Source organism: Cebidichthys violaceus, unplaced genomic scaffold (genome assembly GCF_023349555.1).
Source record: "Cebidichthys violaceus isolate CVI_PGR_0920_01 unplaced genomic scaffold, fCebVio1.0.p SCAF_16, whole genome shotgun sequence".
Lineage (NCBI taxonomy): Eukaryota > Metazoa > Chordata > Actinopteri > Perciformes > Stichaeidae > Cebidichthys > Cebidichthys violaceus.
The window spans coordinates 11,418,833-11,443,384 of record NW_027176329.1 but is presented as its reverse complement, the minus strand read 5'-3'; the positions used below and the strand labels follow the sequence as shown (position 1 = coordinate 11,443,384).

The 24,552-nt window shown below is 41.1% G+C and overlaps 4 protein-coding genes across 4 annotated transcripts in view; 1 reads left to right on the top strand and 3 right to left on the bottom strand.

The window, feature by feature from the left end:
• clec3bb (C-type lectin domain family 3, member Bb) overlaps positions 1–885 on the bottom strand; it is a 2,231-nt gene extending 1,346 nt beyond the window's left edge. The window contains exons 1-2 of the mRNA XM_068710628.1: positions 718–885; positions 406–504 (exon numbers count right to left, since the gene is read on the bottom strand). Of these exons, the coding sequence (XP_068566729.1) occupies positions 406–504; positions 718–814 (196 nt within the window). The 5' untranslated portion in view covers positions 815–885. The remainder of the gene's footprint in view (positions 1–405; positions 505–717) is intronic.
• Positions 886–2,518: 1,633 nt separating this feature from the next.
• exosc7 (exosome component 7) lies at positions 2,519–4,854 on the bottom strand. Its single transcript, XM_068710627.1, has 7 exons — positions 4,768–4,854; positions 4,521–4,622; positions 4,197–4,291; positions 3,473–3,638; positions 3,307–3,377; positions 3,051–3,174; positions 2,519–2,960 (listed from the first exon to the last, which is right to left on the bottom strand). Exons 1-7 carry the CDS (start codon positions 4,822–4,824, stop codon positions 2,739–2,741), a joined length of 837 nt encoding a protein of 278 aa, XP_068566728.1. The 5' UTR covers positions 4,825–4,854; the 3' UTR covers positions 2,519–2,738.
• Positions 4,855–6,222: 1,368 nt separating this feature from the next.
• Positions 6,223–17,808, top strand: LOC137872797 (palmitoyltransferase ZDHHC3-like). The gene is made up of 7 exons (XM_068711249.1): positions 6,223–6,625; positions 11,700–12,031; positions 12,641–12,765; positions 13,443–13,539; positions 13,840–13,921; positions 14,285–14,415; positions 15,341–17,808. Exons 2-7 carry the CDS (start codon positions 11,729–11,731, stop codon positions 15,497–15,499), a joined length of 897 nt encoding a protein of 298 aa, XP_068567350.1. The 5' UTR covers positions 6,223–6,625; positions 11,700–11,728; the 3' UTR covers positions 15,500–17,808.
• Positions 17,809–18,788: 980 nt separating this feature from the next.
• On the bottom strand, positions 18,789–24,552 carry LOC137872796 (transmembrane protein 42). Its single transcript, XM_068711248.1, has 3 exons — positions 24,215–24,552; positions 23,033–23,179; positions 18,789–22,703 (listed from the first exon to the last, which is right to left on the bottom strand). Exons 1-3 carry the CDS (start codon positions 24,389–24,391, stop codon positions 22,560–22,562), a joined length of 468 nt encoding a protein of 155 aa, XP_068567349.1. The 5' UTR covers positions 24,392–24,552; the 3' UTR covers positions 18,789–22,559.

Below are 24,552 nucleotides of genomic sequence, written 5' to 3'. Positions count from 1 at the left end.
TGTATTTACTTTGTATTCCTTGTTTGACTGTAAAGCTTTTTGTAATTTTGTCTTTGGAAGGTACTAACTATTTATTATTAAGACTAGATTTGGAAAAAAGGACCCTCTTGGTAGAGCCATAAGATTACATAATAATGAGAACCTTCCATGGTTGATCATGTAATTTACCGTTGCAAATTTAAATGAAAGATGTCACTCATATATGCACATCTGATTCACGCACAGTAAGCCTGGGCTTTTAGAGGCAGCTGCTCCTTTTGCTTGGTTTAGTAAAGTCTTGTTTGTACGCAGACTCCATCAAGGCCCGGTGTTAGGGCACTTTTGGTGAATGGAGCCATTATTAGGGGAATTATTTGTACTCCTTTATTAATATGAACAAGATCAAACTTATGATCCAGCTGTTACCTGTCTGCAGGGCTTGTTGTTCCTTCAGTATGTTGAGCTCGTGGACGATGTCGTTGATCTGTTTCTGTAGCTCCTCAATGGCAGCATCCTTTGCTGTGTCTGATTCCAACACCAGAGAGATGAGAAAAATCCAAATCAGGCATTTGTATTTGAATCATCTCCTTTCAAGGAGATTTGAGCTTTTGATCATAAGGTTTAAGGGAAATTAGACAATTCTATTTGATAGAGGGATCTCAAAGATCTCATAACACAAATATGATATTCAAATAATCCTCCCCGCAGATTGTGGTGAACCAAATGTTGTCTGTCTACCTTTTTTCGCTGGCTTCTTCTTTGCTGGAGTCTGCTGACATGAGCAGCTCACCAGTAGCAGTACTCCCAGAAGCACACACACTCCTTTGAACTCCATGCTGAGACCTGTTGAATGAGGCTGCTCCAACGGCTACGCTTGCAATTTATCCTCCTCTCTCTCTCTCTCTCTCTCTCTCTCTCTCTCTCTCTCTCTCTCTCTGTCTCTCTCTGTCTCTCTCCTCTTACTCACACCCTATCTCTCTCTCTCTCTCTCTCTCTCTCTCTGTCTCTCTCCTCTTACTCACACCCTATCTCTCTCTCTCTCTCTCTCTCGCTCTCTCTCTCTCTCTCTCGCTCTCTCTCTCTCACACACACACACACACACACACACACACACACACACACACACACACACACTCTCTCGCTCTCTCATCTCTCCATACAAGGAAAAATACTGAAGTCCAAAACTGCCATTTGCAGGAAAAACAATCTGAACTCAGGAGTCTTAAAGCATGGGGTGTGTTTGTGTATGTGTTTCATCTGGCCCCAGACGCTTCACATGGAGGGCCAGAACGAACCAGAACCAGGTCTGGAAAGCAGGTGGAGACTGGCAGATGATGAGAAGCAGTTACGACGTAACACAGTGCAGCTTTCATCAAAGTATATGAAAAAAGAAATAAACAAACCCTGACTCGCATGTTGAATAAATGCTTGAATAACTTGGCTAAAAAGACTAGTCTGACAGGAAAAAAACAGATGGAATACATTTTTTGGCCAAAAGGTGTTTTGGAAGTCTTTAGGTATGGCCTCATTTGGAAAAATCTTTGTTTTTTTGGCAGCAGTAAAGCACTGAAATTAAAAGCTCATTAATCATAACCTGTGAAGTAACTTATGCAGATTTGAAATACCTGTTTAGGTACTTATCCCTTATTTTAAGTTTTGTAACATTTCATAAACCATTCTCTGCACACGTTTTCTCGTTTCAAAATCTGCAGTGAGAGCTCTATCCATAAATAGGCGTTTGTTTTGGACCTGTCCACTCTCAGCCAGCGCACACACCCTGCAACAGTCTGAGGGAAGAGTGGATGTGATCCAGTCACATCTGGTCTTTCAGTAACACTGACACGTGGCAGAAACAAAAGGACGCAGAGAGACTGGACTTTCCCTGTGCATTTATTTAATTTGTCATAGCATTGCGTATCATCTTTGTTTAAAACTAGAGTTAACCACTCATGTTGCAGTTTACATCCATGTCTGTCTAGAATTTTGTCACTTCATTATTTTATCCTTTTAGACATTTGTGTGAAATTTTCACAACTGGCATGTGAATTCTTTAGTTATGGCCAAAAAATTGTTTTGTTAGGTCACAGTGACTTTTTTTTTGACCAGAGTTGGACATTTGTGCCAAATTTGAAGAAATTCCCTTCAGGCATCCCTGACATATCACATTCACGAGAATGGACCATATGGACAGACAACCCGAAATCATAACGCCTCAGTCCACAGCTGTCGCTGGCATGGAGGCGTGAATATCATGAACTTAAGCTTGGTGAGTGTGTAACAAAAGCACCAGGACATTTTAATGTTTTACAACTTAGCAAGTTATTTGTGCAAAAGACACTTCATCAACATTACTTGATGTTATATATATATTTTTTATATTATATAATGTCCGTAGCATACTTTTCATTTTTTATAGTCTTCATCATGAAATGCATCTGTACAGGATCTTTACACCAGATCTTACATTTTGGGGAGAAAATGGTTAAAACAGCAACACCATATTCACAGTGTTTCTACATTTAAATACAAGAAGGCCGTACAAATTTAAAGTTTTATTAGAAAATTCTGTATACATGTACAAACTACAGCAGCTACAGCAGTTGATGTTAACCAAGGAAGCCAACTTTCTGTCGCGTCTTTCCCAAACTCTCCTCCTGGCGCAGCAGCTTCATGAGTGGAGCATGAAGGGCCTTCCCGACCCGTTTACCTGCCTGGAGACAACAAAACACATAAGTACCTTTCTACCGCACAGCCTTTATTCAGGCGTAATCATATTCAAAAACCTGGAGAGAGCCAGATGGCTGAGGAGGAAGCACTTGACTCGCCTCTGTCATTTCAAAGACACTCTCTGGATCCAGGCTGCCTCCGCCCACCTTCCTCGTGCAGGTGACAGTGCCCTTGTGTGTGACAGAGATGATCAGACTCGCCACGGAGCAGGCCTTCTCCTGCAGAGTCACGTCCACTACGTGCCTGTGGCCCACCTGTAAACAAAAAATAATGTCAATGTCACGGTTTGTGTGATAAAAGGTTGTTGGTTTTTTTCACTTCTGAGTATCAGCAGGTGAGCTTACCTTGCACAACGTCACTATACAAGGAACGTTTTCTACATCGATTCTCATGCAATCATACGGGTCATCTGACAGCTCAATTTCCTTCGCTCCTTCCTCGTCAGCTGATATGTGGACTTTGGGAATTCTGTCAGTAAGGAAATCGGAAGAGTGTTTGTAAGCTTTCATTTTACTAAACAGGAATAAGAGGCATGACAGCTGGAAGAGATCGCAGGATATAGCAATCTGATCTTAAAGACCAGTATAACATCTCTCTTACTTTGTGTTGAAGAGAGCTGCCTTGATAGCTACCGAGATGGCATCGTACAGGTTTCCATCACACTGCAGGAGCTGTGGAAACACGTCAGTGGGTCACTCGGGCCAATCGCCATTGGTTGCATTGGCATACGCCAAAGTGAAAGACATCATCGGACGCTACCACTCACCAGCACATCCACATAGAGGACCCAGCAGTGTTCTCCTGCACTGATGCAGAGGCTCTTCAGGTCCACGCTGTGTTTGTTGTTGAAGACTTTGTAGAGTGTGTTACTCAGCTCCGTCCCCAGCTCCTCGCCTCCTCTGCCCTCAAACTCGGGGGTTGCATTGGCCGAGCTGATGATTAGAAAGAGAAAGCGAAACAATAAGCATGTGAAGTGACGTAGCGTCTGTTAGTCAGAGAGGTTTTATTCTTACTTGAGTCAGTGGGAATACTGGCTGACCCTGCTACTGTTCTCCACACATGTTTATGGATATAGTAGTAGTAATATGATAATATTTTCTTGGATGAGTCCATAATCACTGGGATGTGTTGGAGATTCAGCTCACGGGGAACTGATGATACAACACTACCTCCTTGTGGCAGGGTCTCCATCCAAACACTACCAAAAACTGGTTACAGGAAAAAATGTAAATAGGAAGTAGTTTCTGACATAGCCCATGTGTGGCTATTTTATTTATATACAGAAAAATCTGTATAAATCTGTATCATGACAGGTAATGATAGTGATATTATGATATAAAATTACATATACTTTTTTTTTTTATCCATATCACCTCCTAAAATGTGGTACGTAGAATGTCTTCATAACTGCTTTGTTTGGTGGCTAAATCTATAAAAAATAAGCCTTAGTTTATAAAAGAAATCCTCATAACTACGTGCACCGCACCTACCAGTCTACAAAGAATTCCAAGTAGCCTTCGTTTGGCACCATGGGCCTCGGTTTTCCGATGTCAGCCTTAATCCCAACTAGAACCGCTGTGTGGCCCTGAAAGAGAGACGGAACAGAATATTTAAGAAAATAACAAGTTATCAATCAGTCAACCGTCCTGATCAATTACAAGCAAAAATTAAGATAGTACACATTAGATAGATATAGCTCGAGGGAGTAACGTTATGTGCAAATAGAAGTGTTGACAAGGGACTGGGGGTGCACAGATGAAAAGTTCCAGAGCGTAAACTGAACTTCTGCTGTATTTATCATAGCGTTACGTTACCAGTGTGACTTTGGCGGAGCCGTCCGTGTTGGACACTACATCGGTCTCTATTTCCATGTGTCTGTAGTCCTCACAGCCTCTTCCGTCCACTCGTAAGTCATCCTGATTCAGAGAATCAACATGTCAATAAGACATAGCTAACGTTAGTTTTCCGCCGTTTTAGAGCACAAATCACCGTCCTGACATTTGTCGAAATATTTTTTACTAAAAGAGGTTGAGGGCTGAATATTAGCTGTGAAAAACTTACCCGTATACCGTGTAAGATGTACACCTTTTCAGCCTCGCTAACTTTTACTGTTGCCATAGTGTAAAAAGCGCTGATAGCATGTGTGTGTCGCGCTTCTTGTTACGTCATCAAAAGACGACGTAGAAGCCCAAGCATGAGTCCCACAATTTTTGCTCACCCGGATGTCCCGATAGTTCGTCCAAAAATGAACCTCCGGAAGATAGAGGACCCCGCCCAACCGGTGCAGATTGTGAATTATGTGACTATTGCGTGAGAGGGATAGGCTTTTAGAAAAATAATAACAATTTTGATACACTATTTTAAGATAATATGTTGCTTAATTTAGGAAAACATAACTCATTCTGTCGTATAACTTCAGAAAATCAGAGTTTCTGTCTGTAAAACGCGTTTCTATTGTTTTTAATAAGCATGCAGTGAAGCTGTAACTGATTTCAGATCTGTAAGTGTTTTTTTTTTTTAGCACCGCTGAGTCAGGCTTTATGGCAGTTTGGGCTTTGTAGTTGGCTCTTTGACAAAGTGGAACTGATCTTCGTCATGATGAATGAACATTTGGTTAGAGAGAATAAAACAGAAATTGGATGAAAAAAGACCCCACGTTCAGATTGTGGCAATGAATTTATGGCAATTTGACTATTTGTTAGGCTCAGCTACTACAGGCAAAGCTGGCAATTGTCCTGTTTAGTGCAAAACGTTTTTTAGGAATACACACCACTAGAAGAAAATATCAACCGACACGATAAGTGCCTCAAGGTGGGTCTCCCGGCTTCATTGAGGCCCTGTGTTGAGGCCCTGTATTGAGGCCTCAGCTGTGTATGGTATTAAAACAATCAGTTATTTCAGTTTTATGCTTACTTGATGCATATCCTTGTATTATCTGTGTTTAAAAACCCTGCCACAAAGCCAACCTAGCGCCAGGTCACATTGTTGAGTAGAAAAATGTATAAGAATTGCAAAGAAAGTGGAAGAAACGAGGAACCCGCCACCATCGTTTTTTTGCTTTATTTATTTATTAATTTACTTAAGTCAATGAGGAATTTTAATTTGTACTACACATTTTAACAAATCACAAAAACAGAAACATTTTAAAAATACATATACTTCTCTATTTCCAGAATGTTTGCATATTGACGACGGCTGTTTTTACATATAGCTAAATATTTTCGCTTTTCTCCAAAATCAGAAAAAATAGCGTTGTCATTTAGCAGATAGAGCAGCATCCAATCATTACGCATCTTTTTTGTTTTTATGATAATGGGCCTCCTCACAGTTTAATCTGTCCACGGAAGAATGTGTTGTTAAATGCAGTACAATGTGAAATGCACTGGGGCTGATAGAATAGCAGTTGAACTAATGATATGAACAGAACCCCCCAGTATCGTGTTTCTGCATTTAAGAAAGACAAATTAATGAAACTATCCCAAAATGAGGGCAGTGTGTATTGAGTCAACATAGTGGGAGACTCTGCTGCCTGATAGACCTCGCTCAGGGCACGAACACCCTCGGCTGAGAGTATCGGACTTCCTGCTTAGCTCTGCGCTGTGTTACCCCGCTGCACGCAAAGCTCTCTGGATCTCACAGAGGAGGAAGCAGTAGTTAGGTAACGGCCCGTTTTAGTGCTCGGTCCCCCGCTGTGATTAGCACACGAACGAGCTGAATTATCACCTCGTCGAAACCGAGGCGGCAGAGAACGCGCGAGCCGAGCAGCGGAGCATCTGACCGCAGATCGGTGAGGTTAGCTGGGATTGAGCTAACAGACGGAGCGGCGGAGGAGACATTTTGGTGTGTTTTTAACTTCCCAGGGCTCGAAACTACGCGAAGACTTCAAGGAACTTTTCTCGACAAACCTGGAGAGTGCGAGGTATGTTTTAAGAAAAACACAGTAGACTCTTGAAATACTTGAATATAATAATTACCGCTGCATGGTAGTTATCAGCTATGAACTAATGGAAGTCCAGATATGCTGGTCCATCTACCAGTTACTTCCTGGTCGAGTTGACAGCATGACCACTTTCTGGAAGTTAATTAATTATGGCCCTATGATGCCTTAATAACTGGGCATGACGATATCATTTCCCTTTTGGCTCACCCATATTTAGGGAGTTCAGAGGTCAATTTCGCTTGAGTCTTGCTCAAGGGCACTTCAGAGATTTTGACTTCAAAGTTATTGCTCATTAAGTTTTGTCTTATTTATCCTCCACTAAATCAAATCAACCAAGCTTTAAACGAGGGATCATCTTATCTCATCTCATCTAGTGTCATGCTAGTCTATGTTACTCTCCAGTGTTTTGCACTATTATAGTACTAATGTTACTTTAAAGCTGCAACTATTAGAAAGTCAAGCGTCCAGCAAGATATAGACCCAGATATTTGTTTCTCAGAGGTTGTTGGAGATGAAATTTGAAACACATCTTCACTTACTGATACTTGTCATTGCTGCTCATAATCATTAGTTGCAACCCTATACTAAAAGCTCAACTGAAACAGTTTTTACTAAATGTTTTATACTTTAGGGCTGTGATGTGAGATTGCATCATTTCATGTTTGAAACATTAATCGAATATTGAAATATTTGCAGATGAATTTTGTGATTCATTGACGAATCGTTTCAGCTCTGTGAAGTTGTCCCAACATACTTTGGTGTGTGTCTCTTATTCACGACTAAATCACATCACCCATTGATGTACTTTTGTAGGCTAACCCCGGAAGTTCCAATCCAGTGGGATTTTTCCGCAGAATTTTGGATTATTGCTGAAAATAATTTCTGTGGCAAACATACCTTTATGATACTGACACGTTTTGTTCACAAATGAGCACCACTATTATGATCATTGAAGCGTGACTGGAATCGCCAGAGGTGAAAAAGTTAGGTCATAAACTAACTACATCACGGTCACCATCGGGGTGACCGTAGCTAAGTGGAGAGCAGGGCCGCCTTTCAATCAGAGGGTCGGTGGTTCATTACATTACATTACATTACATTACAGTCATTTAGCAGACGCTTTTATCCAAAGTGACTTACAATTCAGTATCTATCTATACACCGTAGACGCAGCTACGGGAGCAATTTTGTTCGATCCCCGGCTCCTGCTCTACTAGTCTCATGTCAATGTGTCCTTGAGCAAGACACCTAACCCCAAAATTGCTCCCGTAGCTGCGTCTACGGTGTGTAGATAGATACTGAATTGTAAGTCGCTTTGGATAAAAGCGTCTGCTAAATGACTGTAATGTAATGTAATGTAATGTCACATGAGTGTGAGTATACACAATGAGGCTGTGAAGGCGGAGTCCGCCTTGATGACGTTTTGTCGTCTCATCTAGCCGCTTGATAGCAAACAGCCTTTTTTATGTAATGTAAAAGCTTAAAATTTCACCATAGGGGTATCTACTGTCGCATATCGAGGCGAACAAGAAGTGCAAATATTTTGACTTATTTACGGGTTTTAGGACTCATTCCTGCACCGCTCTACAAGGACTGCATGCCAATTGGCCAAGTTCAATGTTCACACACTGGTTGCTAATTTTACTTCCAACATTCTGTGACAGTCAGGAGTTTTAGTTTAGTTTGCAGCTGCAAATATTAGTATCTTATCTTATAGCTTATTATCACATTTTATTTTGAAACCAGCTGTAAAAATGGCGCCTCCACAGTATTTAGACATAAATTCTGGCCGCTGTGATAGGAGAAACTTGTGTATTGATTTCTCTGTAGAGTATTACTGACACCTTATTATTGACACCTGTCAATCAGTATCTGGTTTCATGTAGTTAATCCACTAATACCAAAGAATTTGGCAGGGTCACACAACTCTGTACACTAAAACCAAGCTCTCAAAATGTGTCACTAAAACCAATCCAAGTGAGATTAGAAGTCGTTTGCTCTGTAGATTGCCAGAGGAGGTTATCAGTAAAGTGAAATCACATTAGAGTGTTAATTAACTCAACAGGAGGTCAAATCCAGCCGCCTCTCATCTCTTCATCACATCTCTCTTCGTGCCTCTCATCCTGCCATCAGTCAGTGCGTTCAGTTACTTTGAAATGCATTCTAGCAGTAGGGTATCAAACATACCCATGAATCATTAATTGAATATCCGACTGTGCCGCGCATACATTTTGAATCAGGGAGTCCCTGTTACAGTGTAAATCACATAGCGTATCTAATCTTACAGTACTGCAGGGGCAGCGTTCTGGTAGCATTTCAATACAGAAGCTATTAACCGTTGTGTCTGTGGGTCGACTCAAGAGAAAAGGAGGCTGTTCTGTAAAGCGTCTGTAACAATCAAGCCATTCAGTTGTTATTAAAAAAAAAAAAGAGAAATCTATAGACTCACTCTCCAGTCTACCAAAAAAAGACACTATTGACTTAGTCAGCGTTGATGAACTCTGGATTTGCAGTTAGTTTCGCTCGAGGTCTTTCATCACTTTATTTTAGGAAGTCCTATCTTGTCCAATCATCTGCATTTTCAGTAAACCTGTTTTTTTCAGGGCCATCTAAGCTTCTTTGTTTCCAATGGAGTGAGACGTTAAAGCAGTGCAGATAACAATTACAAGTCGTTATCAAGCGTCCTGCGTGCCCGTCACCGGAAACACGACTTTCTTGAAATGGGCTACTCCCCCCAGCTGAATCGTATGTAAGCTGGTAAACAGTCACATGAATCATGAATCATCAGCCGTTAGCTTGACTGGTGAAGCTAAACCTGTTTAACAAGCGTTGTCCAAGATCTTGTAATGAAATTGTAAAGTCTTACAGTGACTTTATAGATAAGGGGAAAAGCCTAAATAATATATATCCTCTGCTCACAATTTGTGTGGCAAGTAGGTCTGAGGAAGTCCTCATTTTCAAGTTGGGATTGTGACACCTCACCTCAAATTGGGAATATAATTGTGTAAGAAATTAATTAAATTCAATTTTTTGTTGTATTATCCAATTATTTTTTGAGTTTTAGACTAAAACAAAGCATCATATTGTGTAAAAAAAAAGAAAAGAAAAAAAAAAAGATATATATATATATATATATATATATATATATATATATATATATAGCTGCTGGTGAAAAAATGTCCCCTTGTGGGATTAATAAAGTAACTATCTATCTATTTATATTTACTGTATATATTGTAATCTGCATAGTGTCAACAAACTAATGCTGCTTTTAAGGCAAGCTAAGTTTCATACACAAAGATGATTTAAAGTGCTTTACATTAAAGCGTGTTCAGCTTTTCTCTGTCTTTGATGGCAGCATTATGAAGGAGCTGAAGATGCTTGAAAATATAAAGAAGCATAAAATGAAAATACTAAAGTACAAGCACCCCAAAATTGTGCTTAAGTACAGTGTGTGTGCAAATATATTTAGTGTGACTACCACTGGAGACTAGCCGGATGGTTCGCCTTCTAGTGAAAGTGATACTCGCAGACACACCAGATCTCCAACAATGACCTCCCATTGCGCCTGACTCCTGCTGGGTGGTGACAAGCGTGGTGAAAAGGGTCAAGAGGCTACGCAGCAGGGTTTGGGTCGCGCCTACTGCATTTTTAAAATAGCCATTCTAACCACAAAGTTGTTTTTTATCAAGACAATGCCCACATTTTCGAGTTGAATTGCTGGAATTGTTGCAGTCGGAGTATTATCTGAACCTGTCTATATTCAGAGAAAGCTTTGATTTATTCCATTCCAAACGTGCCATAGAAACTCTGTATCGTTTTCATTCCTGTCCTCGGGGGAAGCCTCCGTAACTGTTATCGCTCAGTTAAGCCTTATGGATATACTGAGTCCTCAGGAATGACCAACTTCACTGCACTCAGTATTAACTCAGTTTTTAGGGAGGAGACGGGCACATAGACTGGTTTTAGTTCCAGTCTATGTTATCTGCATATAAAGGGAGGCCTATTTTTGGTTTTCTGACATTTCCCCCTTTTGAAGTCTCATCATCTTCGTCTTCACACTCTCAGATCTGCCCAATTGCTTATTCATAAGGCTCGGACACAAACCTCAGGCCCCCGGTGCAGCTCGGGACAACTGGGGAGGCTGTTTAGTTGAAGCATTGTTTTGGTTCACTTTTAAGGCCAAATGGTGAATTGCAGTTTCTGAATCCAACAACGACGTTTTCATGTCACCACCAGCTGAACCTGGGTGGTTTGTTTGGCCTCTTGGGATGAGGCCAATCACTGCTTGTTCCTCCTTCAATTAATCCTGCTGTGTATTGTCCTCAACCTCACTTGCAGATTCAATCTGTGGACTTATTAACTGTTATCTTTGTTCATATTCCTCGAGGATGTAGAACACTTGTTAGATAGTTCGCACAGACTCTTAATTGTTGTGGTACAGCACTCTTACACTGGGATATTGCTGCAATGCAGTAAGGACACTTATATAGAGCAGAGACAGTTAGTCAATTAGTAGATTGAAAAAATAGGTAAAGACTTGTTATGTACACAAGTATGTGAACAAATATGTATAAAAAGCACTAATTACCAACAACAAAATACAAAATTTGAATAAAACAAAACATTATATACAAATCAAGTGTTTTATGTAATACAAATAGTGCAAACAAATAAATATTGAATGGATATTCATGGACTGTATGATTATGTGTATGTAAACATATATCCTGTACAGTGTGTGGGATTTACATTGACAGTGACAGATGATATGTACATTTAAAAAAAAAAATGGTGCATTAAAAACTGTAAAATCTATAATAGCAGCAGTGTTACAAGGTTATTGACAATGTATGACTGATTTAAGTGCTCATCTGAGCGACGGCCTGCGGGAAGAAAACTGTTTCTGTTTGTTTTGGCATGCAAAAATAATTGTTGTTACACTGATACCTTCCTACATCCAAATCCCTCACCTCATTCTCCGATTCCTTTCTTTCATTTTCTCCGCATCTCTCTGCTCCCCCTCTTCCTCTCCATCTGTCCCTCGCCACAGCATGCGGTCGGAGCCCCGGGCGTTGTAGGATGAAGAGCCCGGCGCATCGCACCAGGGACATCGAGAGGCAGGCTGGCTACCTGAGGCCCGAACACTGCGCCCCTCCCCCGCCCCGCAACGGCTCCGGCACCATGTGGTTCATCCGCGACGGCTGTGGCATCGTGTGCGGCGTCATCACCTGGTTCCTGGTCTTGTATGCCGAGTTTGTGGTGATGTTCGTCATGCTGCTGCCGGCCAAGAACGTCATCTACAGCCTCTTCAACGGGGTGATCTTCAACGGCCTCGCCATCCTCGCCCTCGCCTCTCACGCCAAGGCGATGTGCACAGACCCGGTCAGTCAGACTCTGATTGGGTTACTTTATAGGAAAAAAGCTGAATCAAACACAGGCTGTAATACATCTTCGTATAAATTGTCTATAAATACTGTAAGAAAGATACAAGTTAAACTTGTAAATGTTTTTTTTTGTAGCTTTTGCAGATGCATGTGAATCTGATTTTATTACCTTTTGATATTTCAGGTGATTGCATCCTCATGTGGTCTTTATCCTTTAGGAAATTTGTGTTTAATCAAATTATCATTGATATACAGCAAACCTGGAGCAGTGTGGTATTCCAGCGTAGAAATACTGTTTGGTTCCGGTATAAGTTGGGACCCACTGCTAATTTTTTACCTTGGGCCACCTACTGGCTTGACTGTAATTGTTTCTTTGTTATGTTTTGTTCCAGCGTTGTAATCTTGGCAAGTTGAGTGATAAAACCAAACCATGCATTTTTCATTTTTCACATTTTTTTTCTTTGCTGTGAAGAAGAAAGAAGATCCTGCAGCTAAATGAATGACAAGGAAACAATGTAAAATACAATTGTATTCTATGTCAACTCATTTTCTCTCTCTCTCACTCACTCACTCACTCACTCACTCACTCAATCACTCTCTCTCACAGGGAGCTGTGCCTAAAGGGAACGCTACCAAAGAATTCATCGAAAGCCTGCAGCTCAAACCAGGACAGGTGGTGTACAAGTGTCCCAAGTGCTGCAGCATAAAGCCCGACAGAGCGCACCACTGCAGGTACGGCCACACTGAATGCGCATATTGTGAGGGAAGATCGCAAACTCTGCAACTTTTAGGATGTGGGTCCGGGCAATTACAGTGTTCTGCTGAAGTCCGCAGCTTACAGAGGAAAAGCCCTGTCCTCATCTGTGTTTGCTCCTGCACCGGCGGGTCTCCTGCCTCCTCTGTGTGCGTTTTATTTTGAGTAGCTGTGGAGCTTTTCCCCTGCAGTTGGATGATAAGGAGTTCCCTCTGTCGCTGCTCAGTGGGTTCCCTGGGGATCTCGAGGCATGAAAAGCAGAAAAACACTGCAGCGTAATTGAATTGTAGAGCCAGTGAGTCATTCTGTCTCGGTGGGATAATGTCAGTTTGAATGAAATAGATGATTTTGTTTTTATGAGTCATTCTTGTTGGTGGTTAAGATGATGACACCGAGATGATACACTTGCATCTAATGACCCATAAGAATAATATACTCCACGCAAGAGACAGCAGCTTTTTAAATATAGCTTTTGCTCAGAAAGTGCACAAACAAAACACACAAATAGATGGAGTGTGACTTCCTGCTTTGTCAGTTGATAGATTGTAAGGGTGCCAGACCATCGACAGTCCAGTCATATCACTGTCATATGTCAACACAACATATTTATTATTCCATTTCGTCATCTTTACCTTTTATATTCATGTGTCCACAGTGTGTGCAAACGCTGCATCAAAAAGATGGACCACCACTGTCCCTGGGTGAACAACTGTGTCGGAGAGAACAACCAGAAATACTTTGTGCTCTTCACGGTGAGTCCTTGGAACACCGGAGCCCTGATGTTACCACGCAAAACAATGTCTTATTTTTGTTGCACACAGTTTTTTAGAAATAAGCCAGTACAAAGAACACGCAAGAACAGCAAACACACAGATGATCAAGAAAAACGCTGAATACGGGTTAACGTAACAGAAAAATGTTGTCCGCATGCAGGTCAACAGGCTCATTCTCATGTCATCAAAAGGGCTGTCCCCGTGCCTCACATCTGTTTATTGAAAGAATCTTATCTGAACACCAAATCTTATGCTTTGTTATGCTCTCTCCCCCCCCAGATGTATATTGCACTAGTATCCTTCCATGCGCTAATCTTGGTTGCCCTCCATTTTGTGTTCTGCTTTGAAGAAGACTGGACAAGTAAGTGATATACTGACGAAGTGGTTGCTACATTTCCAGATTCAGTGAGGGGCCGCGCTGTTTTACCAACATCCAAGTGTGCAGATATGGCTGATTATACTCCAAAGAGACGAGTCGTGGCTTATAATTTGACGGTCAAATGTCACTGTGACCTCACAAATCACATTTGTGGCTTCTAGAAGTCATATTGCTAATTATGACAATTTCACACAAATGTCTAAAAGAATGAAATGATGAAGAGGTTACGTTTTGGACAGACATGGATGTAAACTGCGACTTTACTGTTTGGCGGAGGCATACGACCACAAGGCTGTATTTGTAGTTAACACGAGACATCTCTCTCTGCTCTCCTTCCCTCTCCAGAGTGCAGTAACTTCTCTCCCCCAGCAACGGTCATCCTCCTCATCCTCCTCTGCTTCGAGGGTCTCCTCTTTCTGATCTTCACCGCAGTCATGTTTGGGACCCAGGTCCACTCCATCTGCACCGACGAGACGGTGAGTGAAAACGGCTATATAGCAATTCTGACTTCCCAAAATAAGAATTTATTCTGTCACTAAATCGGAGCAGAGATGAAAGCAGGAGCAGGTAGTTCACTTACTGTATAGCCTCCAGGTAGGTTGGGATTAGTGCATTTTCATAAAACATATCCGCTCAAACCACCTACGACGATGACTCACGTTTTTAATATTCACTCCAAACATCATCTATTCCAGTCCATTTCAGTCTAATGGGGCTTGTAGTTTTCTGCCGTGTGTGTGTGTGTGTGTGTGTGTGTGTGTGTGTGTGTGAGTGTGTGAGTGAGTGTGTGAGTGAGTGTGTGAGTGAGTGAGTGAGTGAGTGTGTGAGTGAGTGAGTGAGTGAGTGAGTGAGTGAGTGAGTGAGTGAGTGAGTGAGTGTGAGAGAGACGTTCTTTGACATCAGGAAACGCTGAGAGTGAGTCACCCTAACCCTGATTAAGATTAGCACTTATTGTATTCATACTAGCTTGTTGCACTTATTGTATTCGTATTACTTTTTTTTTTGTTTCTGCACTGTACTTTGGCTCTGAGTTATGCTCTGCTTCATGCTCTTAGATGCTCGTTTGGAAAAGGAGATGTACTTATAACTTCTGGTGACTAGTAGTTCTCTTGAATACCTATGTTGAATGCAGTTATTGTAAGTCACTTTGGATAAAAGCGTCTGCTAACTGACTGTAATGTAATGTAATGTAAGACCTCTGACTTCTCGGGGGGGGGGGGGGTTGACCTCTCTGCAAACCCCCCCCCTCCAAAACAATACAAAACACGCTTCATTTTGAATCCTTCTCACTGGTTAATTTCTGCTGGTACATTAAAGATTTTCAACATGCAGCTATGTCCAGCTTTGAGTCAGCACTGGAGACTCACATCTTCTCGTGCTTGTCACATCTTTTAACCGCAGGGTATCGAACAGCTCAAGAAGGAGGAGAGACGATGGGCCAAAAGGTCCAAATGGATGAATATGAAGGTGGTGTTTGGTCACCCGTTCTCAATAGCCTGGATGAGTCCCTTCGCAACACCCGATCATGGCAAGGCGGACTTGTACCAGTACATCGTGTGAAAGCTGGACGTCTAACCGAGCTCTGCTGCTGTGGACTTCCTGGTCTGCCCCTCCTATTGGCTGGACCACGACGAGCATGAACTCCTCTTAGCCACTTCTACATTTTCTTTCGTTTGTGGATATTATCGATATTTCAGGGTGTTCCGTTGTAAGCTACGTTGTCGAAATGTTTATTTAACAAAACAAAAAACAACCTTCACCTTCTTTCTATTTTAATGTTTCCCTCTTGATGCTGACTGAGATTATCAAGGTGCTGCTCTGCAAAAACAAGAAAGAAAAAACATCTCTAACTAAGCTGCGACAACTTGACAAGAAGCACTTAATAAGAGTCGGTGAAACGGCACCAAGAGACTGACTGTCTTCCTGCGGTATGTCTGATAATTTCCTGCTATCAAGACTAAACAATGTGAATGCAAAACTGAACTCCAGAAGGTTTTTGCAGTCCGGGTGCCAAGACGGTCTCCTGGTTTTGTCTTTCTGTAAACGCTGTCGTGATCCCGTCACTTCTTCATTTGCTGTATTCTTGTCGATGCAAGAGTCTTTTGCTGAGCGCTGCGGATGATTTGCCTTAGAACAGTGCATTAGTATTTTTAAAAGACATTTCTATTATTTTGCCTTAATGTGACAGTCAGGGTGAGACAGGATCGCATTGGTTTAGTGCTATTTTAAATTAGTTTGTTGTGTCTTTCTTTGGTGCCGGATAGGTGGATTAGTTCAGGTCATCTAAGAAATGTATTGTGAGACTGAATTTGATTTGATTTACATATTTTTATTCGGCACTAATTCCCACCTATCTGGCACCCCACGAAACCTGAATCAAATCATATTTGAGAACAGTTTAAAGAGCTGTGAGGGAAGTTTAAAGGCTATAGGACAGAAAGTTAGAATCTTAAAGATTTCAGTCTTGGTTGATGTGGCAACACCCGTGGTTACCAGTGGTGACAGCAAGTGCCATTTAATGCTACAGTCATACTTACAGAAGAGCAGCTGGTGACCTTGTTAATGGTGTAGCCAGACAAGCTCACATTCATGCCACAAGCAACCACAATCTGATTTCATGCTCGAGATTTTAAAATGTGGAAGGAAACCCTCTTAGCGAGGCTGATATCAATGAGGTGAAACTAAAAACAGTAACGCTGTGACTTCATTATGCGTGTGAAGGTAATTTGAATGTGGCATGAGAATGGAGTCCACCACTAACAAAGAAAACCACTATAGAAGTAATAACTGGATGTATTGGACATAAGACATTGAACGGCTGAAATAGTGCCGACCATAAGTAGTATCGAAAAGGTTTGAATTCATGGAAATCTTTAGGATTCTAATTTAAAACATGTGATACTTAACAGGTAAAGTGTTGTTTCTCGTCCAGGAGGCATTACGGCTTGTAACATCAGTCGGTTTTTCAAACCAGCGGTTAGTTTGACCAGTGTCCTTTATTTGACTGTTTGGCAACTCTGTGTGTAGTAAATCCAGCCAACCTCTTTGCTTTATAACTATTTTGATCACAACCACCAGCTTGGATAGAAAGTCAGGGAATAAAAGCAATACACATTGCTGTCTGAATGCACTGACCCTAAGTGTAATTCACTGGCTCTCAATTGATGGACTTTGCTTGTGGATAATCCAGTTTGTCATAGATTGCAGTTGTGAGCCTGAAGAGAGGGAGAAAAAGCCTTACAGGATAAAATGCTGGTTGAAATTTAGGCCGGAGGAAGATGTTTACTGAGGCCTGACGGACCACGTTAGAAATGCACATTTTTAAAACTGTTGCTGCTGTGGACGGGTACCGGACCAGCCAGTGTGAGGAGAATATTTTACCTTTGGTGATGAGAGTTTGGTTCGGATAGGAAATGGGCCACTTCAAAGCATTTAACACTAAAATGCCTTTTGCTCAAATGTGTTCGAAAGCCTTACTGTATTTATAAAATGTGCTTGATGATGAAAGGACATATTTGAACATATATGTTGCCAAATTTAATGCTGAATGATTGGTTACCATTTCAAGAGTAGACCATAATCAAGTGTGACATTTTCTTAGGCTTTTAAAAATCACTGGAGTTTTTAAAAAAATATTATGATACGGAGATGCAGCGGTTGCTATCCAGTTTACACATACAGTTCACCAGCTTTCTTCTTTTTTCTCAAATTGTTTGATATATTCTTCGCGGTCCGGTAGGAATACCATTTGTAGTACTTACTATGGACCACATGATGTTTTTTTCTTTCTTTTTGACTGTGGTATTTGTTTAAAGGGGAATTAAATAAAACAGTAAGTATGTGACACAACTTTCTATAAGTTTTGTGGATATTTTATTGTCTCGGTTGATCAGTTTTTTTATATTTTAGAAAATAAGGTTTTATGCACCCTTTAAATTCCAGGACAAATTTGATACTATAGTGTCAAAAAAACTGTAATGAATATATTCTGACATAAAAATATATCGTGTCTGATTTGTGCTGTAAATACACTTTGTAATTTTGCAGCTCATTAAAAACCTCACTAAAATGTTTGAAAATATAAAACAAATGCCTTTACAATTTCTTAATTTGAATGGTTGCTTTCAGTACAGATTAGTACAGATTAGTGAATGACTGAATGATTTTTGCTGTGAATGTAATTTGACTTCCCAAAGTCAGGAGAATTGCAGTTTATCATTAGAAAACATCTCTAGAAAGGGATTCAAACCAAGTATAATATTGTATAAATACCCTTTAAATGGTTGCCGTTTTTTACAGATGCATGTTGTCGATGGATAAAATAACTAAGGTTGTGCTTTTTGACAGATTTGGACACTTTTGAATTCAGGGATGGAAACAAAAGTATATATTTGATACTGTTGTGTCAAACATTATGATAAAAAATAACATTCTGTTGTAATTGCAGAACCATGTTATTATCTGCCATGTAACTGGACTGCAAGGCATCCGAAGAGGCTTTAAACTGATTCCATTTTTACAAGAAGCGTTTAAAGGAAGGGAGCTGGTCTAATGGAGCATCACCGTGGAAGTAGATGTAAACTTGCTCAAGGCTAATGCTCTTCATTAGACGTTACTGTGTTTGAATGCAAAGAGAGGACACTGAGCTAAATGAGTACAAAGACCTTGTTTGCTGCAGGAAAAGACAAACCATCACATCTTTGCCCAGTTGAATACAGGTGCACTGTCATTCACATTTAATTCAATCTGTATGGAAGTAGAATATCTCTGAAAAGCTCCTCTGTCTGAAGAACAAAGCTGTCATGAAGACGAACTTAACATACGACAAGACACAAATCTTGTTTGTCAGATGAGATGTTTATTTAATAATTCTGTAATGTCTCTTCTCTCTGTGAGGATGGAAATTTACACATCCGTTTAAGTGTTTCCTATTAACACAATATATTTACACTTTTACAAATGTTTTTCACATAATCCGTAAGACACATTATGAACAGTTTATATCGGAGAAAAAAACAGTCACTCCATCTAATCAAACTGTCTTGATTTGTTAAAAAGTCTAACATAATGTTAAATTTGTCCTTGCAGCAGCCTTCAGATTGAAGCGATGACTGATCTGCACATATTTTAGGTTAAAGAGTGCCAACAAACTACTGGAAAATCAGTCTCTTTTCCATTATACTACCAAGAAATAGGTCAAAACTTTACTGATTCAAAAGTGCTGAAAGATTTGCTGTCGTTTTCTTGCAGTGCAGCACATGAAGTCGCCGATGTGACACGCGCCTTGTTGGGTGAACTTCGTGTTTGAGTGGTTTTCTAATCTCTCTGTACGACCACATCTACAGTTTATGTGCACACGGATATAAATACATCACACCTTAGGGCCATGCGGCTGTCACAGAGCTATAAATGTGGCTACTGCAAAGCTCCGACTGGTTATATTACAGTGAGAGTGGGTTCACAGGTAGATGGTTTACCCTCGTATCATGCCGTTAGCTGGAGGAAAAGCCAGGCATCAAAAAAACCTTCGGAATCAAAAGCACAGATTAAAGATATGTTAAAAATAGTTTGACATTTTGGAACATACACTTCACATTCACTTACTTGCTGAGAGTTAGATGAGAAGATTGATACCACTCATGTCTGTATGTTAATATGAAGCTACAGCCAGCCGCCAGTCAGCTTAGTTTAGCATAAAGACTGGTTAAAGGGAGACACGGCTACCTGTCAGCTAACTGCCTACCAGCATCCCGAAAGCTCACAAATTAACACATGTTCTTATCACATTACACGTGTTATTCACACCAACTATTCTACATAAAAATGTAAAATTGTGGTTTATGTCCCAAACTATTTCTTGGCCAGTCTCGGGTTACCTGGAAACTGCTCCCAGCCAAGAAATAGTCTGGCTTAAAACCTCCCATGAAACCACAACTTGATGTTTCTTGTATATCTTTCTGGTATGAACAAAGCTATACTGGTTGACTTAGCTTAGCATATAGACGGTAAACAGGAAAAAACAGCTACCAAGATTCACCTAGCAGCACCTCTAAAGCTCACTATATACTGTAGCAGGTTTATTTAATCAGCTGGTTGCACGGCGAACCTCACAGTGCTTTTACACTTTATTTAACAAACTATATATACATGTTCATTAGAGATACTGGTAGGCAGACTTTATTACATTTGGACAGAACCAGCCTAGCCTTTTTTTCAGTCTTGACGCTAAATTAAGCTAAGCTAAGCTAAGCTAAGCTAAGCTAACTGGCTGATAGCTCCAGTTTCATATTAATCGACATGAGAGTGGTATCAATCTTCTTATCAAACTCTCAACAAGAAAGCGAATAAGTGTAATTTCCCCCCAAAAGGTAATGCAACACACCCAGGATGTGACTGGGAGGCACAAACAGCTGAATTCACTTCAGCGTGGCTCGGAGTGATATCCACTGCTGAAGCCAGCCTTTAGCTTGAGTGTTGTATAATCACATTCTCACTGCAGTCACATTAATAGGGATGCATGTAAATCACATGGTACAAAACCTGCACAGCAGCGGCTGGAAGGACATCTGATATATTTGTGCGTTGCTGCTGTGGAATATTACACACAGGCATAATAGCTACCGTTACGCATTCATATTTTGATATGTATCCAAACAACTGCAAAGTGTGATCACACAATACTGTTCAATAATGCATTAGGCAAACCACTGTATACTACAGTATGCTTACTTAGCTTGATTCATGCTTACAGAAACGTCCCTCTAGCAGCATGTATTGCCATTGCCTATGCTCAATTATCTATGCTCAAAGCTTCCTCGCTGTTCCACACATCACAGTGTTATGAGATTTAAAGGAAGTCTAATGTTACTGCAAACGATGGGCGATGGACAGGATAATGGATAATCAGAAACGCAGAGCGCATAAAAGCTCAACAGGCAATCAAGAGGCCATGTGATGTCTCTAACGCTGGAGAGACAGTTTGGACATTTAATCACAAGATTGTGTGTTTAATAACAAGAAGCAGCTTACAGGGACGTCACTCTGATATGGACTGACGCTCCAGGTTGCTTTGGTGTGAGATATTTTGAGTTTAGGCCTCAGTAGGAACGTGCACACGTCTATCATAAAGTGGAGGAGCAGCTCCCTCTGAATCAAAACATGTGTCCTGCTCGTATCTTGAGGTTCAAGCTGTCAAGAAAGACAAATAAGAGAAAAAAAGAGCCTGGCACGAGCCTTTCAGCACTACATTAGTATTATTACTTGTGAAAATATGAGTTCACCTCGTCAGCTAAGTGCTTCATTCATTATTATTTGCCTTGAGCATGCATAAAATGCAACGTCAGTGTAGGATGTTTACAGTGAGTGTCAGAGTAACTTAAGGAAATGTGAGAATTAAGAAAGCTTTGGTGATCTGACGGCTGCGATATATAATGCACAGGCTGAGTAATGGTGACATCAAAGTACATGATGCCATTTGCCCATTGCTCATGAACAAATATATATATATATATATATATATATATATACTCTATATATATATATATATATATATATATATATATATATATATATATATATATACTGTATACATAGTTTTATCTGTCTCCTCCTTTAAAGGTATAGCTTTAGAAATGCACATATTCACTTTCTTGCCGAGAGTTTAATACCACTCTCCTGTCTGCCCTTTAAATATGAAGCAACAGGCAAGAGATGGTAAGTTTAGCTTAGCTTAGCGCAAAGACTGGGTTGGGGGGAGAGCTAACCTGTCTCTGCCGTAAGATAACATTTGTCTAATCCATATGAAAACTGAATTGTAAAAAATGGATGTTGGAATTAAACAAACAAGATCAAACATGTTGATTTATGAGCTTTAAATGTGCTGGTAGGCAGAGTTTGTTAGCTTCAGACGGAGCTAGGCTAGCCGTTTCCCTCTTCCACTTGTTATGCTAAGCTAGGCTAACCAGACGCTGGCACCAGCTTCATATATACCGTACAGACATAAGAGTGGCATTAATCTTGTCTAACTCTCAGTAGGAACGCAAAGAAGTGTATTTCTCAAAATGTATTAATTATTCCCTTTAGTCTACTCTTTTCCCTTCCTTCTCATCTGTTCTGTTAGCTCATGAGTTGTTGTGCTGCCGTTGACTGAAAAACTCCCCAAACATAACGTAAAGCTAGTATAATTTTTGCTTCATTGGTGTGGTCAAAGATGATTTTAGAGCGTCTGCTTGGCGCAGGCATCCATTAGCTTGTCTCCACTAGCCAGACTGTAGCTGTGTCATTGCCATACTGGCTAAAGGCCAACATCTCCTCTGATTTTAGAACAGTGTTTCTCTGCCTACATGCGAACAAAACTAACAGATAAATAGTAACATTACAAATAGAGCATTTTTTCTTTATCAGGAAGGATGCAATATAAGTGGCATTTGGTTAATCAGGAAAGAATTCAGTCAATAAAACTAGTAATTGGGGGAGGATTAACTACCAAACTGGAAATTCTTCTCATAAGATCTCACTTTTCTTTGGCTAGATGTTGAAATCAGAGGAGATGCCGACCTAAAACACACCTCATTCCACAGCCAGCCGGAGCCAGGCTGAACTCTAGTGGAGACAAGACATATTATTCGTCCTTGGCGCCTGCGTCGTGTTGCCCATCCTGGGGTGAAACCCTCTGCAGCACCAACAGACCGGAGAAGGTCAGGGAGATCCCGACCCACCACAACGTTATCTGGGCTTCACCAAAGATTAGCTGGCCCAGAAAAGCCTGCAGGGAGCGAAAACAAAATCCAGGTTTCTTCATTACAAAGTAAATCAGTCTCTACAATTTCATTCAAATAACCGCCAATAAGGGTACCATCAGGGGATATGTCAAACAAGGAATTGAACCTTGACAAAAAATTCCTGTACAAGGCCTAAATCACTGCGACAGGTTATTTCTGAATATAGCCTATTTTCTAAATGAATGCAGCTTATATAAGGATGAAAGGTCACTGTGAAATTAACTTCACTACAGTTCTCAATTATGCTTTGAGGACAAGTGGCAGCAGACTACAAGGGTGTGTGGTAGGTCCTGTGAGAGAGACTGTTACTTACGGAAGATATGAAGTTGGAGGCGGTGGTGGTCACAGTGGTTTGGGTGGAGGAAGAGGAGTACCTGAGTGCTTTGGCGAGAAAGGTCCACATCACAGCATTGCAGGTGAAAAGCAGCCCGCCACACAGCAGCCTCAGAGGGATATGAAGCTGAAGAACAAAAAGAGAACTTAATGGCAACTGATTTGTGTCCTGCTTTAATGCAAAAGCATGTGCACTCTGCAGTTTTACATTGTTATATATACAAATGCAAGTTTACGTCGCATTTTCATGTTGCGGTTGCTGGAAGTGAAGCAACTGTTAGTCTACCTACTTTATATTCAAGTAGTTCAATTTGTAACAATTCCTTGTTCTTTGTGTGTAAAATCCAAATCTGCAAAGCAGCTAGTAACTTGTGGAGTGAAAAGTACAATACCTCCCATTGAAATCTGGTAGAATTATGAAGTATCATACAAATGCAAGTACAGGGCCTTGCAAATTGTACTTCCGTATAGTATTGAGTAAATATACTTAGTTACATTCCACCACAGCAAATATCATTGTAAAGAATACATTATATCAATGACAGTATTTGAATATATCAGCATCACATTACATTCATGATTTTGTCTATTATGATGTTATATCAGAGGGTGCATATCAAGAGCTTTTGTGTGGTGCTTCTACCTGCACACCTTTGCTGTTTTAAATATCCTCCAGATTAAATGGGGTTCTACCGTTTAAGGCTCCAGGTTGCTGTCTGCAGATGTTTCTGACATCACCGTGTGACGTATGCGCACAGCGTGAAGGTCACACCGTGGACTCTATATAGGGTCACATACGACACCTGACCCCCCCTTTATAAAAAAACAACAACCCTCCTCTCTTCACAACCACGCCGAGACGAGTTGCTTAAAAAAATAACGCGATAACACGCGTACACACTCGGGACGAGCTGCAATGTCATCCGGCACGCGGACACGGCACGAGAGCGCAGCTGCCGCAAGGGCTCCCCCACCCCGCGCGATGCTGCTGCCGCCGCTGCTGATGGTGCTGATGCTGAGGGAGTCGGGTAGGAGAGGCGGACGGGGATAACCCCCCAACTTCCTCCGCGAGAGATCGCCCCGCTCGCAGGCGCGTACGCTGCATTATTCACAGCGCCATCCTCACTGTAAATAATTAACTCAAACTGTGGAGATGCCTCACCCGGTCGCAGGCGGTAGTTTCGTCCGCTTGTCTAAATTTCCGCTGCTCTCCCCACGTCCGGAGTCCGGTTTCGCAGACTCCCTTCAGGTAGTCGGCTCCGAGGGACAGTTTGGCCGACGACGACGCCACGGCCCCGAGGAAACCCGCCAGCAGTGCATAGAAAACTCCCGGGAACATGTTGACGATGAGCCGAGGCACATTATCTTCTAATCCACCTTTTACATTTCTGATGCTGCTGCTGCTGGTCCGCGTTGAGCTGCCTGCCTGGTTCGTGTGTGTGTGTGTGTGTGTGTGTGTGTGTGTGTGTGTGTAGCACGTTTTCCTGCACTGTCTACAGA